Source organism: Trichosurus vulpecula, chromosome 6 (genome assembly GCF_011100635.1).
Source record: "Trichosurus vulpecula isolate mTriVul1 chromosome 6, mTriVul1.pri, whole genome shotgun sequence".
Classification (NCBI taxonomy): domain Eukaryota; kingdom Metazoa; phylum Chordata; class Mammalia; order Diprotodontia; family Phalangeridae; genus Trichosurus; species Trichosurus vulpecula.
This window is the reverse complement of record NC_050578.1, coordinates 209,132,418-209,149,646: the sequence shown is the minus strand read 5'-3', so window position 1 is coordinate 209,149,646 and position 17,229 is coordinate 209,132,418. Positions and strand designations below refer to the sequence as shown.

The following is a 17,229-nucleotide window of genomic DNA, read 5'->3' as shown; positions in this document are numbered from 1 at the left end:
AGTTTAGGGGCATTGTTAACCTATCATGAGCCCATGATGTCAGAGAGGATAACTGTGTAACCTGGGGCTGGAAGGACCCAGGCATCTGACCCCACCCAATCGTTCAGGGTCTTGGGTTGGCTTCCACATAGAACAGAACTTGTTTGGTGAATGGAAAGAGAGGAGAATCCTCAAGGTATGCTGTAATATTCACCAAGTACCTCCTATGGGCAAGGCCCTAGGCATTGTGGGTATTACTAAGAACAAAATATAGTTACTCTTCCTCCTCCTCCTCCTCTTCTTCCTCCTCCTCCCCCTCTTCCTCCTCCTCCTTCATGGCTCCTACTCTCATGGAGTTTTCAATCTTGTAGAAGGGATGAGATGTATTTATGGGAACTACACAAGATAGAAAGTTGAAGTACAACTTTTGAAGTGCAAAATGTACCCTGTTATTAAGAACAGAGAAAGAAGAGATAGGCCACTTCTGATGTGGGGTCAAGGAAACTTCATGCAGAAAAGGAACAATTTAGGCTGACCCTTGAAGACAGAAATTGGACAGACAGAGGTGGTAGGAAGGGCAATCCAAGCAACGGTGACGTCGTATGAAAAGGAATGGATAAAGTGCAGAACATAATTCATAGAGGGCCATCTCAGTCTGGCTGAGACTTTGGGTGTGTGAAAGGAAGTAGGAGATAATCCTAGAAAGGGAGGGTGGGCCCATACTGTGAGGAGGCTCTAATGCAGTGGCACAAACATCCTCTCTCATCTGAACCCAAATCCATAGGTTCAGACACAGAGAGGTGAGATAACTTCTCATTGGTCAATGTAATTTGAAAGAGTCTAATCCTTGCTCTTGTCTGCAAGATTGCTGGGACATCTCTTTTTGGGATCAATGAGTCATAAGATCTAGGTTTGCATCCTAGCTCTCTCATTTACAGCCTGTGAGGTCTTGGGCAAATCACTTCTCTCTGGGCCTCAGTTTTCTCATCTATAAAATCATAGCATTAGGCTAAATGATCTTTAAATTCCTTTTCAGGTCGAATAATGGATCTGTCTGTTCATCTCCTCTCTCCTCTTCCCCTCCCCTCCTTTCCTCCCTCCCCTCCCTTCCTCTCCTCTCCTCCCTTCTCTTCTCCTCTCTGTGTCTCTCTCTGTCTCTGTCTCTGTCTCTCTCTGTCTCTCTGTCTCTCTCTCTCTCTCCCTCTCTCTCTACATATATATATATATATATATATATATATATGTATGTATGTATGTATGTGTGTATATATGTATATATACATACATATATATATACCCATCCATCCATCCACCCATTCCAAGAACACAGTCATCAAGTCTTTACTGAGGACCTTCTTTGTGCTATGCCTAGCCCAGGAGGAGGTGCTGTGAGGGACAGAGGAAGAGAAACCCATGATCTAATTGGGGAAACAAGACACATACAGTACAATCAGAGAATGATATAAGGCAGGACAAAAGCCAGCATCAAGTAGTATGCCACAAATTCTAAATGCTAGGACACTGGCTAAAGAAAGAATGAAAGAGGAGAAAGGCGGGAGAGAAGAAAGTTAGTTAAACTGTAATTTAAAAAAAAAGGGAGGGGCCTGGATTTAAGATGCCCCTTTCAGTTTGTGAATATTCAATTTGTTTCCCTGGTCTAGGGCTCCCCAGCCTCCTGTTGAATGAATGATCAGACGTTTACCTGTTTCCTGTCCTTCCATTTCATCCTATGCTAAACACAGGGCTAAGAGTACCACCTTCATTCCTGTTAAAACAAAGAACTTGACATTCCAGACAATATAGATCAATTTTGTTTTGTCCATTTCCCGCTGATTTTGTTAGCCTGGCATCATGGAAACTGGAAAACATACATGCATCTTGTCTAATTTTTGGAGGGGTACGTGGTGGAGAGCTCTTTCAGGCTTGCTGTTTGCTCAGTGGCCTCAACAGAGAGTGTACCTTGTGTGCTTGGGGCTATAGCTGAATCAGCAACCACTCTGGACCACCTTGTTGTGACCAGACAGGGAGGATTGTGAGTGACAAGTGGGAAATGGATACTAACATTCTTTCCCCCTCTTCCCAACCTCAAACTAGATCATAGGATCGGAGGCCTTAGAGCTTAAAGGGGTCTTGGAAATTGCTTAGTCCAACCTTATGAATTAGGAAACTGCCTCAGTGTAACAAAGATAGGCCTGCTGTCTGAGATGCTGAGGACAAGTATTGCTTGAAGTCCAGGTATTCCTAGGATCCCAGCTCATTGTACTATCATTTTGAGGTTTTGGCTTTTCGAAAAGGAGGTGCCAGACCTGGAACTGACTAGGAATGATCCCTGGCCAAATCACGAAACCACCTTTGAAATTTGGCTGCCATGCCCCCTTTCCCTGTTCACTTTCTTACCCTACCTGTTCCCTTTATACTCCCCTCATAAAATCCAACTATGTCCCCAAGGAACCTTACTCTCTTTACTCCCTCCCCGCCTGGTCCTGTCTTGGATTGCACTTTGCTCTTTTGCATTGATCATGGATTATCCCGAAAATTAAACTGTGATTGAATTTAACGTGGATCTGTATAAAACCCTACACTGGTGAGGGTAGTATCTAAGGCAGTGGTTCTGAGATGGGGGAATTTAAGGTGATACTAGTCCTTAAAAAGTTCTGAGTCAGAAAATCAACTTCCCAAGTACCAAATGGGGGAGGTGTGAATAAAAATATGGGCTGTGATAACCCCCAAAACTAATGTGACATGAAACTGCATTAAAAGAAGCATTGAATCCAGGTGGTAGGAAAATTCTATCTGTCCCATTCAGACTACATTTGGGGTATTGTATTATCTTCTCGGCACCTCACTTTAGGAAAGGGATCAATAGGCTTAAAGTGTCTAAGGGAAAATGACTAGGATGGGGAAGGGTTTTGACATCAAGCTACATGAGGCTCCGCTGAAGGAACTGGAGACATTTAAATTGAAAAAGCAAAGACTTAATGGGAATATGATAGTTGTCTTCAAGGATTAGAAGGCTTGTCATATGAAACTGGGATTAGACTGTTTCTATTTTGCTCTAGAAGACTGGACAGATTTCAGCTTGACATTGGGAAAACCTTCTGAACGGTTAGAGCTATTGAAAAGCACCATGTGCTGCCTCAGGAGGTAGTAGGTTTTCAAAAAAGGCTTGGCAATCAGCTGTCCAGCATTTTGTAGTGAGCATTCTTATTCAGATACATGTTAGAGCAGATGTTTCTGAGGTCCCTGTTGTTGAATGACTAGATTTAAAGAGTGGTGAATCAAGGCCAAGCTGGAAGGAGGTCCTTAACAGAGTGTCACTGGGCTCTGTCCTTGTCTTTATCTGCACAGGAGTAAGAGAAGACATCTTCTCATATCTTGTCTTCAGGGCCAAGCATATCTTTGATAATTTCTCAACATCCATATTCAATTTTTTTTGTAATTGTTATTCAGCTAGTACTTTAAATGACAGGAATGGGATATAGAGAGGTCTCAGAAAACTAAAAGACTAGGTTTGAGCTGTTGAAATTAATAAAAAAAACTTATTAAGGATAAAATTTTGAGTCCTCCATTTGCTTAGAAAAATCAATTAAAGTATGATACAGGAGTAGAAAACAGTTTGTGTGGAAAAAATGAAAACAAAGCAAAACAAACCTTGAGAGTTTTATGAGATGGTAAGTTCAATGATAGCCAATAGTATGAGTTGGCAGCCAAAAACTCAGTGTGATCTCGAGGCACATTAATAATGTTATACCTAGTATCCAGTTTCAATGTGTCCACGATGAGGCAGGTAATACCCCTGCTGTCCTCCAGAAGAGCATGTGGGGATCACTTGGAGGAACTAGAGATGTTTACCTGGAGGAGAAACAGCATAGGAGGGAACGTGATCGTTGTTTTCAAGTATTTGAAAGGCTATCACATAAAAGGAATTCCACTTATTTTACTTGAACCCAGAAGGCAGAAGTAAGAGCAGCGACGGACAGGTCCAGAGAGAGTCTGGAAACTTTCTGGTAGACAAGAATGAAGTAAGGGCTAGCTTTGAAGGACAAGTATGTCAAACCAAACCATGCTACTTCCAACCTGGGCCACCTTGGGGGAGTTCCTTAATCTTTGGGGGCTTTATTGGTGAAATGAGTTGGACTAGATGACTTCTGCAGTCCCTTTCAGTTTTAGATCTAATGACTCACTGAGTTTCCCATCCCTGGATGTTTTCAGGTGGATAGGAGATGACCGCTTGTCAGGGGTATAACAGAGATTTCCATTCAGGTACCAGAAGAACTGGATGACCTCTGAGGTCCCAAAAAAGAGGTTCCATGAGCCTTTTGGTTACCTATACACCTTAGTTATGATTCCCCAGACCTTGCCTTATTATAAGTGGATAATACTTCCCAGTACCTTGGAAAGGTGGCTTGGATTTGGTCAGTATCAAAGGTGTTCTGTCTGGTTGCTACTCCCTATCAATTCTGACTGTGAGAACTGTTTCTAGCCAAGTAAGCCTTATGTTATTCCCTCAGATGAAAGGCACAGAATTATATAATCTAAAAAGGAAAGGAAAAAACATTCTCTACATGAACTGGGAACCTTGTTTCCTTGCTGAGAAGAATAATGATTTAATAAACTGTGCAAATAGAAAAGAAGAGATAGGCCATGGGGATCCTCTGGATAAATGTTTGCTCTTGGAGACAAGGCTTCTTTGGAGAGGAGAGCCAGCCCTGGAAAGGTTCTGTTCTGGTCCTAGAACCAACATGAGATGAACTGCTCAGAGCTATTCTCCCAGGTGGAATTCTGGAAGCATGGCTGTCCTTTCCAGCCTCCTTGATCACCTGGCTGATGCTGACTGTTGTTGAGAAAGACACTTACTCATCTCCCAGGGTTGGGAGTCAGTACATATCAGGGCCTTTTGTGAGTCACTGTGGGGTTTGATGGGGGTTAAAGTAGGAGGGAAATAGCAGAGATAATGTTCTGCTAAATGAATTTGATGTTTGTCTTCAGTGTCCCCTGACTACCCTTTCAACTTCATTCTCACCTTTTCTCAAGTTCCCCCCTGCCTTGCCCCATCAGGTCCATATTCTATGGCCCAGCCCCATTGAGTCTCACTCCCAGTTTGTTCTGCCCTTCAGAAAAAACAGCCTGGCATGGTGGAAGGAATGCTGGAATGGCTGGAAGAATGAGACACAGGCTAGGAATATAAGGAGGAGGAGACATGGGAGAAAGAGAGATTTGGCCATTGTCACAAGAGGTCTACTGGGAGCAGAACGTGGATTTCTGGTCCAATTTATGATCTTGGGCACTTCCCGTCCCTTCTTTGGGCCTCAGTTTCCTCTATAAAGTGAAGATGTTAGTCTAGCTTACATTCTTTGATTTTTATGATCTCACAATTTACCACTTCAGAGGCTTCTATGCTAAGCCAATAAATCAACTAGACACTTAGGAGACCTTCGCACTACCCAATCAGAAGAACTCATTCAGGTACAGTAGTGGTAAAACACAGGCATGTAATGGTTTTTCCCCCCTACTTTAGGAAGAGTTAAAAAAAATTTTGTTTGGTAAATCTTTCCACTTTGGTCTATTCCTGGCCTCCTTCCTTTCTCTCCTTATCTCTGTTAATTCTTCAACTTATCTCATTGCTTAAGAGAATAAATCTTTCAGCTCGTTAATGACTCTAGAAGTTCCTCATCTTGGATATGATCAGGGGGCGATTTTTCCTTGTTATTTTCATAACCCTGGTGCAAAGCCTGCCCTGCTGTGCCTTCAGGAAGGGTCATAGAGTATTTGATCCATAAACTGTGCTCATTCAGCATCTACCTGACAGCAGGGAAAGTTTAAAGAGTAGAATATAGCTTTAGCTTCTAGGGACAGAGAAGGAGACAGAGGATCATCTAGTAAAATAGAATCTCTTAGTTGTCATGGTCCAATGCCATAACTAGTGCTGTAACTAGTTCTGTAACTCTATAGTGTTCAGCTTCTGCTAAATGGCCACCTAGTTTATTTAGAGTGAATGTCCTTATCCTTTTTGCGTGTCAAGGGTCCCTTTGTCAAGCTGGTAAAGCTTATGGACCCCTTCCCAGAATAAAATACATAGGATTGATTACACAGGAAACCAATTATACTGAAATAAAGATGTATTTTTCCCCATCCAAGTCCATGGACTCTTTTGAAATTTATCCATGAACTGCTTGTAGATCTGTGGACCCCAGACCAAGAACCCTTGCCTTAAAGAGTAAAGTCAATCCTGGTTATACCCAAGGCTTTCCTGTTAAGGTTATTAATGTTAAAGCCCTTCCACTGAAAGGCAGCAGAATACTGCTCTGTACTTACTTGCCCTCTTCTGTCCTTTAGGCTACATCTAACAAATTTTATAGCATTCTATTCAATTCACCAAATGTTTCCCAGGTGCCCACTGTGTGCAGAGCACTGTGGGAATACAAAGATAAATGAAGCATGGCCCTTGTCCTCAACAACCTATTTAAGGCAATAAGACGAACTCAGATATGAGGCAGCTAGATGGTATGATGAAGAGAGTGTTGAACTTGGAATCACAAGCAACTGAATTCAAATCCAACCTTAGATGTTTCCTAGCTGTGTGACCCTGGGAAGTCACTTAACCTCAGCCAGCCTCAGTCTCGGCATCAGTGCACATCAGTTAGGTCTAAAATCCCTGGAGAAGTTTCTGTAACTCACAGCCCAAGAATTCCTGAGTTTTCAGCAATTACTGAAATGTGCCTAGAGAAAGGCTTTGGACACAGGACAGGGGGATGCATAATTGATTCAACTCCCTATTATTAACACAATAAACAACCCCACACCAAGGAGATTTCCAACAGAGATCTGGAAATTAAAATTCCAATGCTGATGGCAAAAATATAATTTACAGTCCAAATATGTATTCAATTACAGTTACCCAAAGAGAGGGAAAACAAGAGAAAGCCAAGTAAAAAAGTTCGGAGATTTATGTCCAATTGTTGCCCACTTAATCTAGCCTAATTACCCACAGTATTATCACCTAATAGGGTGATTGTTTGAAAGCCTCAGATTTCTGGGACCACATTACTACATTTAAATGTGTGTTATTGCTCTGCCCTCCCACTGATACTGTAAATAAGGTCTCTGCTTGGATATTTGTTCTTCTCCTTGGGAATGAAAGGGACCTCCAAGCCTGACTGGATCAGTTCCTTGTCTCTAGGGCATCTACTTTGTTTTTAAATGGAGAAAAAAAATAGTATGTATTGGAAAGACATTTGGCCTGGAGTCAGAAGACCTCCATTTGAGTCTCAGCTAATTAGACATTGAATAAAAGGTAGATTTTCTTTAGAGAGACTGACTGTATGGCCTAGTGAAGCTGGACTTAGCCAAGACTCAGATGCAAATCCTGCCTTAGACACTAGCAATGAGCCTCTGGGCAAATTACTTAAATTTTTTTGTGCCTCAATTTCCTCATTTGTAAAGAGAGGGGAGTTGGCTGGACTTAATGGAGTTGAAGGCCACTTTAAGGTATAATAATCCTAATTAACTTGATTTAAAAAAAAAACCTTCAATAAGGAAAATTCTTCTCCCTTTTACCAAAAGCATTAATTGACACTCTCCTCTAGTGGGAACCACGTTCCCTTTGGGCCCACATAATCCACATGACACCATTTACCAGTGAAGGCCCGGGTCCAGGTTGTTCTGCAGTTCTTTCTGACAATGCTCTTCCTTCAACACTGGACAGGCGCAGATGGTCAGCCTATATATTTCTCTCAAAGTGCAAGTAAAGCTGGAAATCTGTCTCCTTTCTCACCTTCTCTCATGAGGGGCTCAATCTCCCCATTTAATTGCCTCTCTTACCCAACAGTCTACATTCAGTTGTTTTCTCAGTCGTGTCCATCATGTCATGATCCCATTTGGGATTTTGTTGGCAAGGATACTAGAGTCGTTTGCCATTTCCTTCTCCAGCTCATTTGACAGATGAGGAAACAGGGTTAAGTGACTTGCCCAGGCTCACACAGCTAGTGAGTGTCTGAGGCTGGATTTGAATTCAGGCCTTCCTGACTCTGGGCCCAATGATCCATCCACTGTACCATCTAGTTTCCTTACCGCCCTGAGAGTGGGAAACCAATTAATAGGCATGAAGAATTATTATGTTTGGGGTATGTGTAGTGGGGGAAATGTTTGCCATCTAAACAGATGGTAGGAGTGACAACACAGGGTGTTGTATAGGGTGCGCAGATGCTGAAAGCGGTTATTTTGTAAAAGCCCAATTATGCTATAACTTCCAGATCCACAAAACCTAGAAGCACTTAATAGATTTTTTTTCATCCTTCACACAGATATATTTATTGTGTTATAAATAGCATGGAAAGAAAGATCTCTGTGAATAGAACTTTCTGTTAAATGCATGCAGGGCAATATATATGTTGGAATAGGTGGGGCAAAATCAGGGTAACTGGGAAAGCACAGAGGGAGAATTTGTTTTAAATGGCTTCCTACAAGGGAGTTTTTAGTTGACTTCCTACAAGGGATAGTGACTGGACCTGTAACTTCACTGGGTACTCCCAGGTCAGAATACTCCCTCCAGCAATGCAGGCTAGCATCTTCTCTGCAATTTATAGTCCTTAAAGATTTGTCGAGGGTCCTAAGAAGTTAGGGAACTTGTCCAGGGCCATAGACATACTATGTGTCAGATCTGGGACCTTAACCCAGGTCTCTCTCTCTCTCTTTCTCTCTCTCCCTCTCCCCCCCTCTACCTTTCCTTTTTCTTCTTTTTTATTTTCCCCTATAAATTACTTTTATATCCTTTGACTCAATTTAAATCTATATTTCCAATATGGCAAATGGCCTAAATATAGGAAAGTCAGGCTCAGTGTAAGGAAAACCTTCCAAACAATTAAAACTGCCCAGAGTGGAATGAGCTGCCTTGGGAGGTGTTTCTCTTCACTGGACTATAGGATCCTAAATTTAGAGTTAGAAGAGACCCCAGATGACATGTGGTTCATCCTCAATTTATGGAAAAGAAAATGAGAAAGACAAAGTGATTTGCCTAAGATTAGGTTGTAAAACAACAGAGTCATGATTTGAACCCAGATCTTTGACTCCAGATCTGATCATCTTTCTACTCTACCATATCTTCAGGTGGACCCTGGATAACCGCTTATCAGAGATAGTATAGAAGAAGCTTCCTGTTCAGGTAAAGGCTGCATTGGACTACCTCTACAATCCCTTACAATCCTGATATTTAGGTGAATATCCCTCACATCCATTTCCTCTCCACTCACGTAATCTAGCTTCTTCTCGTGTCTTCCTTTCTTTCATCATCAGTCTCTTCCACACTCGAATTCAGTTTCTTAACATTGCTTGCCAGGACATTGTAATAGACTTCTATTTTGTTCCCCATCTCAAGGTTCTCTCTCTTCTGATTCCCCAGAGCTGCCAGATTGATATTCTTAAAGCACAGATCTAACCATATCACTACCGTACTCCAAACGCAGGGAGGTCTGTGTATGCAAATATCCAAAGTTAAGAAACAGAATATTTATTTCAGGAAAGCTAGCAGTCTGACTTGACTGAAAAGTAGAATGGATGAAGAGAAATAATAGGAAATAAAGCTGGAAAGGGAGGTTGGAGTCAGATTATGGAACATTTTAAATGTCAAGCTAGTGAGTTTGCATTTTATCTTAAAGGAAATAGGGAGCCTTGCCAAAGCCCAACCTTGGGTTACTCCTACCCTCCGCATTGTTCACAGGAACTCCATGATGCTGACTGCCACTCAAGAAAGTCGTACAGCCCTTCTTGGCTCCACAACACATTTATGTTATCTAATACCAGCTGAGCCCTGACTGCTGCATAGCAATCTGATTATTCTTTTCTGATTAACTATCTTACTTCCCCCAGTGTCTATTTCAAACCATCCCTTCTCCCTTCAATCCCTCCATATTATGTCTTCCCATTCCTACTCAACAAAGGACCTACTTTCCCATTTTGTTTCGAACATAGAGGCCATCCATTATAAATTACTTCTTCCCTATTTTATATCTTCAAAACCCTTCTGCATCACTTCCCACTTTCTTTTCCTTTGCTATAGTCTCAGACAAAGAAATAGACTTTCTCCTTACCAAATCTTACTCTTCTACTTGTGTCCTTATCTCCTCCCTTCCACATTGGAGTCTTTTGAATCCTTATGACACCCTCTCCTACCGCCCCCATCATCAATCTTTCCTAATCTATTGACTCCTGGCCTGTTGCCTACAAACACATTGGGCCTCAAACCTGCCCCCCCCCAATGCTTACAAAACCTGCACTTGACCCTTCTACCCCCTCAAGCTATCTTTACTATGTCTGTCCTCCCTTTCATAATCTACATGTATTCCCTCCACTTCCTCATCTTCTATTCACTTCTCTGTCCCTGGTAACCTGACTTTCTACTCCCTCGCTTCATTGGAACTGCATCCTCTACCATCAGCAGTCACCTTAGTTGTTAATGCCATGGTCTTTTCTCAGTCCCCATTCATCTTGACTTCTCTGAGGATTTTGACCCAGTGGACCTTCTTCTACTGCACTTTTTTCCCTACTTAGCCTTTGTGGCTCTGCTCTCTTGACTGTCCTCCTGTCTAACTGACTACTACTTATCAATCTCCTTTGCTGAATCATCATCATCCATCTTCTGCCCCAACCATACCTGCCCTCCAACATTGTATTCTGGACCTTCTTATCTCTTCACACTTTTTCAATTATCTTAACAGTGTCTTTGGGTTCAATTATCATTATTCTGAGTCATATTTGACTCTTCATTCTCACTCATTGCCTGTATACAGAATATTGGTTGGTGAATGCTTTTACTCGGCTTGGTGGTCTCTTGGCATGTCTGGATTTCCCACCTTTTTGGCCTAGGTCACTGAATCATCCTCCTGGGTGGAAAACTCCAAAAAGTATGACTTTTAGAAAAATGTCTCATGGCCGAAGGTCTTTGACTTGATGGAGGGATAGTTAGCTGGGGAGGTGTAGAGTTGAGAAAGGGCTCTTGCTAAGGGAGAGATAAGTGTAACAATAGGCATTACCTAGATTCTCTACCTAAAGAACTTTAGACACAGTTTACAGCTATTGTACTTTGTCTAGTCTTCACCCTTGGATGAGTTCGATTATATTTAAAGGCCTGTTAATTATTTGTAAACAACTTAAGGAGGAAGGTGGGGAATTGTAAGGCAGAGGGAAAGAAAGCATAAGAAGTATATTTTTTGAGTCCATGTCCTTGACTCAACCCAGGGCTGAACTCAGGGGAAGATCTAGCTTCTAGAAGGTTCTCCTTGTATGTGGCAAGATAGCTTTGGTCTAAGTGGGGCAGTCCATAACAATAAGTTCCATTAGCAAGGAGTTAGAAACAAGGGATGAGTTATCATTGGGTAGTAAGCAAGCAGGTAGGGACCAGAAAGAAGCAGAATGGGGCTGTACAAGGTATAAAGGTCCATTATCACATAGAGACATTATCATACACTGAAAGAGACTGAAAGTAAGAAGTATATCCAAAATCCAGAAGAGCAAGTTGGGCCAAGTGCTGGGTTGCAAAGGACAAAGCAAGCAAGCTTGGCCTATAGTCAGGCAGAAATCCAAGAAAGCAGGTTTGAGCCAAACAGAAGGAACAATTTTCAATTTGACTCATTCAACACAGTGACTATTTCTACATCCTTTTGAGCCCTAATGTTTGTAGTTAACCTTCCCCTCCTGCCCCATTTTGTTTTGTTCTTTTGTTTTCAACTTTCTATTTTATTATAATATTAATAAATATTAACAAATAAGAGCATTTCAACATACAAAAAAATGAATTTCTGTTATGTAGTTTCCCCCCCAACTACATAAAATTTGTTGCCTTTTTTATAATTCAAGTTTAGCATAGTAGTTCCAAAACTGTGCTGCTTCTCTGTGGCCTCTTCTGAAATTCCTTCGGCTCTCTCCCTTGATCTTTTGAATAAGAGATTCAGCTGGGAGCAGCCTGTGGGAAAAGCTGTGTTTGCGCAGTGGCAGATGCCCGTTTTGTGAATTGCTACGATAAAAACTGATCCCCTTACCCCTAAAATGGGTGCTACTACACATGAATTAAAATCACACACACACATACACTCATGACCCTACATTTATGAAACCAGTCCCTAACTGGGCACTTTATTCAGTTGTCATCTCTTGGGATTGGATAATGATCCCTCATTTGAGCCTGATCAGATATCATAAGACATGGTATGCACGCCTACCCTGCCAGTTCCTTCCATGTGATATGTCTCAAAATCTCCAAAGAGAAATGACACCTCTCTATTGTGCTGTCCATTGTGCTTGCTTTATTTAACAGATGTCCTGAAAAGTTCTGTGAAAATGATTTTTTGCAAAGGGAATCATTTTAGACTCTATAAGAGAGCTAAGCTCTAGATTCTCTTGTTCTCACTGAAGAAGCTTTTTAGTGAGTCCTTTGCAAAGTAAACTGGAAATATTGGTAACTTCCAATTTTCATCTTATTTATAAATCTAGATTTCCTCATATCAAATTTCCCTTAAATGGGGCTAGCCTTTTATTAAAACCTTAGAAGTTAAAGGAGTAGTAGGAAGGGCTCAATGGCCAAACCCTTTCTGGGCTTTATGTCCTGGTCCCAGTGGAGCAACCCATGAGTCCATGAAATCATGTTATTCTTCTCCTACTCTAAAATCTCCACGAGCAACCTATGGCTTCTAGGGTAAAATACAGATTTTTCAACCTGACATTTAAACTGAACATATCCAAAATAGAACTCATTCCCAAAACCATCTCTCCTTCAAACTTCTCCAACTCTTTTGAGGAGACAACCATCAGTTTGGAAGCCTTGGAGTTATACCTGATTCTTCCCTCTCCCTCACCTCATTGATATCTCCTCAGTTGCCAGTTCTTGTCAATCACACCTCCACAACATCTCCTGATTTCTACTTATGGCCTCTATCCTAATTCAGGTGCCCATCACCTTTTACTTGGACCATTGTAATAGCCTTCTAATTGGTCTCCTTGCCTCCACCTTCTTTGCTCTCCAATCCATTCTCCATAGTTTCTAAATAGATCTGACCATATTATCTATCCCCCCATTCAAAAACCATTAGTAGCTTCCTATTGCCTTTAAGTTAAAATATCCATCTCCTCAACCAAGAAATTAAAGCCTTCCACAGTCTAGCTCTTACCACACTTTTCCAGGCTAATTTCATATCACTCCCCTTTCCTTACTTCCTATTCCAGTCAAACCAGCCAGGTGGGTGTTTCCTCCATACAGCATTCAATCTTCTGCCCCCATATCTTTCTCTAAGTTTTCCCCATATCTGGAATGTACTTTGTACTCATCTCTATTTTATAGGATGCCTACCTTCCTTTAAAGGAGAACTCAATTGCCATCTTCTACATTAAACCTTTGCTGGTTCTTCCAGTTGTTAAGCTCATTCTTGGTCCTAAAACACTTTTCTATTGCTCTTTATATACTTTGCACTTAGCTGTGTACATGCCATATTCCCCTTGTATAATATGTAAGCACCCTGAGAGCAAAAACTATTTCCATTTTCTGTCTTGCTATCCCCAGAATATAGTGCTTTGCCTTACAAATAGTATGTTCTTGATAATTGTTAGTTAAATTGAATGCAGTTGAAGTCATTAACCATTGAGCTCTATTCTACCTTTCCAGGCTTATTTTAAATTGCTTTTCTTCATCAACTCTATATTGCAACCAAATTGTCCTACTAGCTGTTTTGCCAAACTCAACATTTCAACTCTCATCTCTTTGCTTTCAGTCTCTTTCATGCTTGAGCATGAACATAGATTTTTTTTTTTGTGAGGTAATCAAAATTAAGTGACTTGCCCAGGTCACACAGCTAGTAAGTGTAGAGTATCTAAGGCCAGATTTGAACACAAGTCCTCCTGACTCCAGGGCCAGAGCTCTGTCCACTGCTCTGAACATAGATTTTCATGAGTAATATTAAGGCCTATCAGACATTGAGTTTTGAATCAAGTGTATTGGCTGACCTACACTGGGATTTCCCAAGGTAGGGGTTGAGGATGGGCCATTCCTTTGGACAAAGCCAGAAATAGAAAGTTTCAGGGACTTTGTCATTGTCATCTCTTATAATCCTTAGCTTCCTTCAAGGGCTGAGGTAGGTGCCACCTGCTAATGGGAAGACTTCCTCAGTCTTTCCAGTTGTTAGCAATTTTCCCCTCCTCAAATTGTCTTGTTTTTACTTATCTGCATACCTGTCAGACTCTCCTACTAGAATGGGTGCTCCTTGAGGACAAGCACTGGTTTTTGTTTTTGTCTTTGTCATCAGCACTTAAAGTTGTGCCTCACATATGGTAAGTGCTTAAAAAAAATCTGAGTTGAACTGAGCTGAAATAAATTGAATGAGTGAGCAAGTCCCAAACTGTTAATACCTTAGAAGACAGCAGATTTCACTAGTTTTTATTCTTCCCTTTATTTCAGATCAGAAGAAAGGCCAGTCAAAAAAAGGAAAGTACAGAGCTGCCATTTCCAAAAGAAAAAACTCAAACTGATGGAATCAATGTTGGAGGAGCAAAAGAAACTGAGTCGGGCAATGGAAGAAACCTGTCGGGAGGTGCGGCGAATTCTGGACCAACAGAACATAATCCAGGTTCAGAGCCTCCAGCTCCAGGAGCGCATGATGAACCTGCTGGAGAAGATCATCTCCAAGTCCAATGTCTAGTTAGTAGTCTCACCAAATTCTACTGCCAGCCCAATCCTATCATGGAAAGATCGTCTGCCCATACCCACATTACACTGCCTCTTCATAGGATTTGGCAGACAGCACATCTTAGAAAAAAAGGAAAAGAGAAAGCTAAACCAGCACAAGATATACAACCATGGTTGAGAAAGAGAAGATCATTAATCACCACAGCCTATGCCAGCCCTGCACTCTGGTGGCAAGCAAAGAAAGAGGTTGTATAACTCTATGTCTCATCACCAGGTTCACCATGGATGATGCATTTTTCAACTATAGCTACTCTTGAAGGCTATGTACTTAGTTAAACTATGGAGGAGATTCACACCATTGAAATCATAGATCATTGAAGTACTGAAGCATAACATTCCAACTAAGGTTAATTGTCTTAATTATTTTTGTATTTTCAAAGGTCAAGGGACTTCTAGCTTGCAGGAACTGAATTTTTACTGTGTTATTTCTGGGTCATTCTCAGCCTGGAAGCTTGGGCAAATTTGTCATGGATCAGGCTAGTCTGACATGAGACCTGACATGAGAGGTCACCTTTGGGAATGGGGCATAGAGTTTCTTGCTATTTCTGGCTTTGTCCAAAAGAGTGCCCTATCCTCAACCCCCACCTTAGGAGATCCCAGTGTAGGTCAAACAATACAATTCATTTGAAACCCACTGTCTGATGGGCCTTAATATTGATCGTGAAAATCCATGTTCATGCCCGAACAAATTAGCATTAAAAGTACCAACCTCACATATATATGTATATATGTAGATATATATAATGTATGTGCACATATATACATATATAGTAATTGTTAAAAATACTTGAAGTTGTTTTGATAATAAATGTATAATTTTTTCATTATTAAATGGAATAATAGTTTACTTTAAAAAATTGAGCAATGGATGACATCATCAATTAGGGTGTCCTGAAAATTCTTTTTAAAGATGTATATAAGTCAAAGGGGAAAAATCCAATGTCATCTTCTGAAGGAGAAAGAGCAGACATCTCCCCAATTATTGTCGTGTCATTATTAAGAAAATAGCCTTTGACATATATAACTCATAAACAGAGATGAACTGAGCGATCTTCGTGTGTGCTTTTTGTCTGCCGCCTTAAGAGACCAGACATTTCTATTACCCAAATAAGCATGCTGATGATAAAAATAATAGCATCTGACATTTTGGTTTCACTATATACTTTTCAAAGTGTTTTTGCATCCATCATCTCATCTGATCCTCACAACAGTCCTTTGAGGAGATTATTTACATTTTCCTGATAATTAAACTGAAGCCCAGAGAGGGAGAAATATCTTACTCAGGTTGCCATAGTCAATGACCAAGCCAGAACTAGAACCCTGGTCTCCTGATTCCTAGTACAGTAGGGTTTTCTTCATGCACATTTGATTGAGCTCAGAGGATACACGTCCATTCAAATCCTGTTTTGGTATCTCATTGAGAGACAAAGGTGACCTTGAGTTCTCAAAGGCTATCTGTGAGGAACACTAGCTCCAGCAGTTCTACCAACTAGGAAAGTCTTTGTGTGTGGGAGCAATGCTAGGCTGCCTCTCTCAGAAGACCAGTCTTAACAAAGTACACAGAGGTTCATCTTCAGAAGACTGATTATCAGGGGATAAATCCTTCTAGCTACAGCAACTCATAATGTTTATCTATTAAGATGTGGAGGGAGACCACACTGATGAACCTGGAGGGTCTTTTGAAGTCCTGAAGAAGTTATATGGATTATCATGCAAAGGAAGATTGGATTTTAATTAATAACCTCGTTCCTTCCCCCAACAACAAAATTCCCTTTAAGAACTTGAAGTGACCTTGTGTTGCCTCCCTGGCTTCTTTGCAGCAGAATCGCACTGGTTCAATCCCCTTTAATGATCTCAGGTTCCTTTAAATTATAGATCCCTTACAAAAAAAAATAAACAAATAAAAATAAAAAAAAATGCATATAGAGAGCCCCAAAGCAGAAAACCTTAATAAAAGTCTATTCAGTAATTGGCATAATGAGAAAATTATAGTTGACATTTACAAAGTGCTTTAGCTTTATCTCATTTGGTCTGATTAGTTGGTCACCATAGAATAGCAGTTTTAAACATATTTACTCACATAAGAGGTATTTTTAGCCTTTGTATTAGACATTTTGGTACATATGGTTAGCTCACTGCATTACAGCATGGTTACTAATCATAAGACTACAAGCTGGAAAAGAGCTTCCAACTACATTCCAAACTCTCACTCAGTAGAAGAATTCCCTCTCCACCATCCAGCCTTGACTCACATATTCCATTACAAGTAATTCATTATGTGCGAAGGCCATTCACTGAAAACAACACTTTTAAAAAGCTTATTGATAGGAAAACAAAGTAATTACAGAGGTTGAATCAGTTCATTAGCTGCGATTGAATTTCATTTTGGTTTTCTTTTCCTCCACCAAGGACTTTTCAAGGCCAGACCTGGTCATCTTTGGTTTCTTTACTATTGACCTTTAGAGGTGAGTATTTCAGATCTACTTAGAGAGAACAAAGCACTGTATTACCAATCCTAGGCAATG

At 40.8% G+C, this 17,229-nt stretch overlaps 1 protein-coding gene across 1 annotated transcript in view; it reads left to right on the top strand.

The window, feature by feature from the left end:
* Positions 1-15,590, top strand: part of MSANTD1 (Myb/SANT DNA binding domain containing 1) — a 32,280-nt gene extending 16,690 nt beyond the window's left edge. Inside the window, exon 3 of the mRNA XM_036764526.1 lies at positions 14,417-15,590. Within this exon, the coding sequence (XP_036620421.1) occupies positions 14,417-14,657 (241 nt within the window). The 3' untranslated portion in view covers positions 14,658-15,590. The remainder of the gene's footprint in view (positions 1-14,416) is intronic.
* Positions 15,591-17,229: the final 1,639 nt, after the last annotated feature.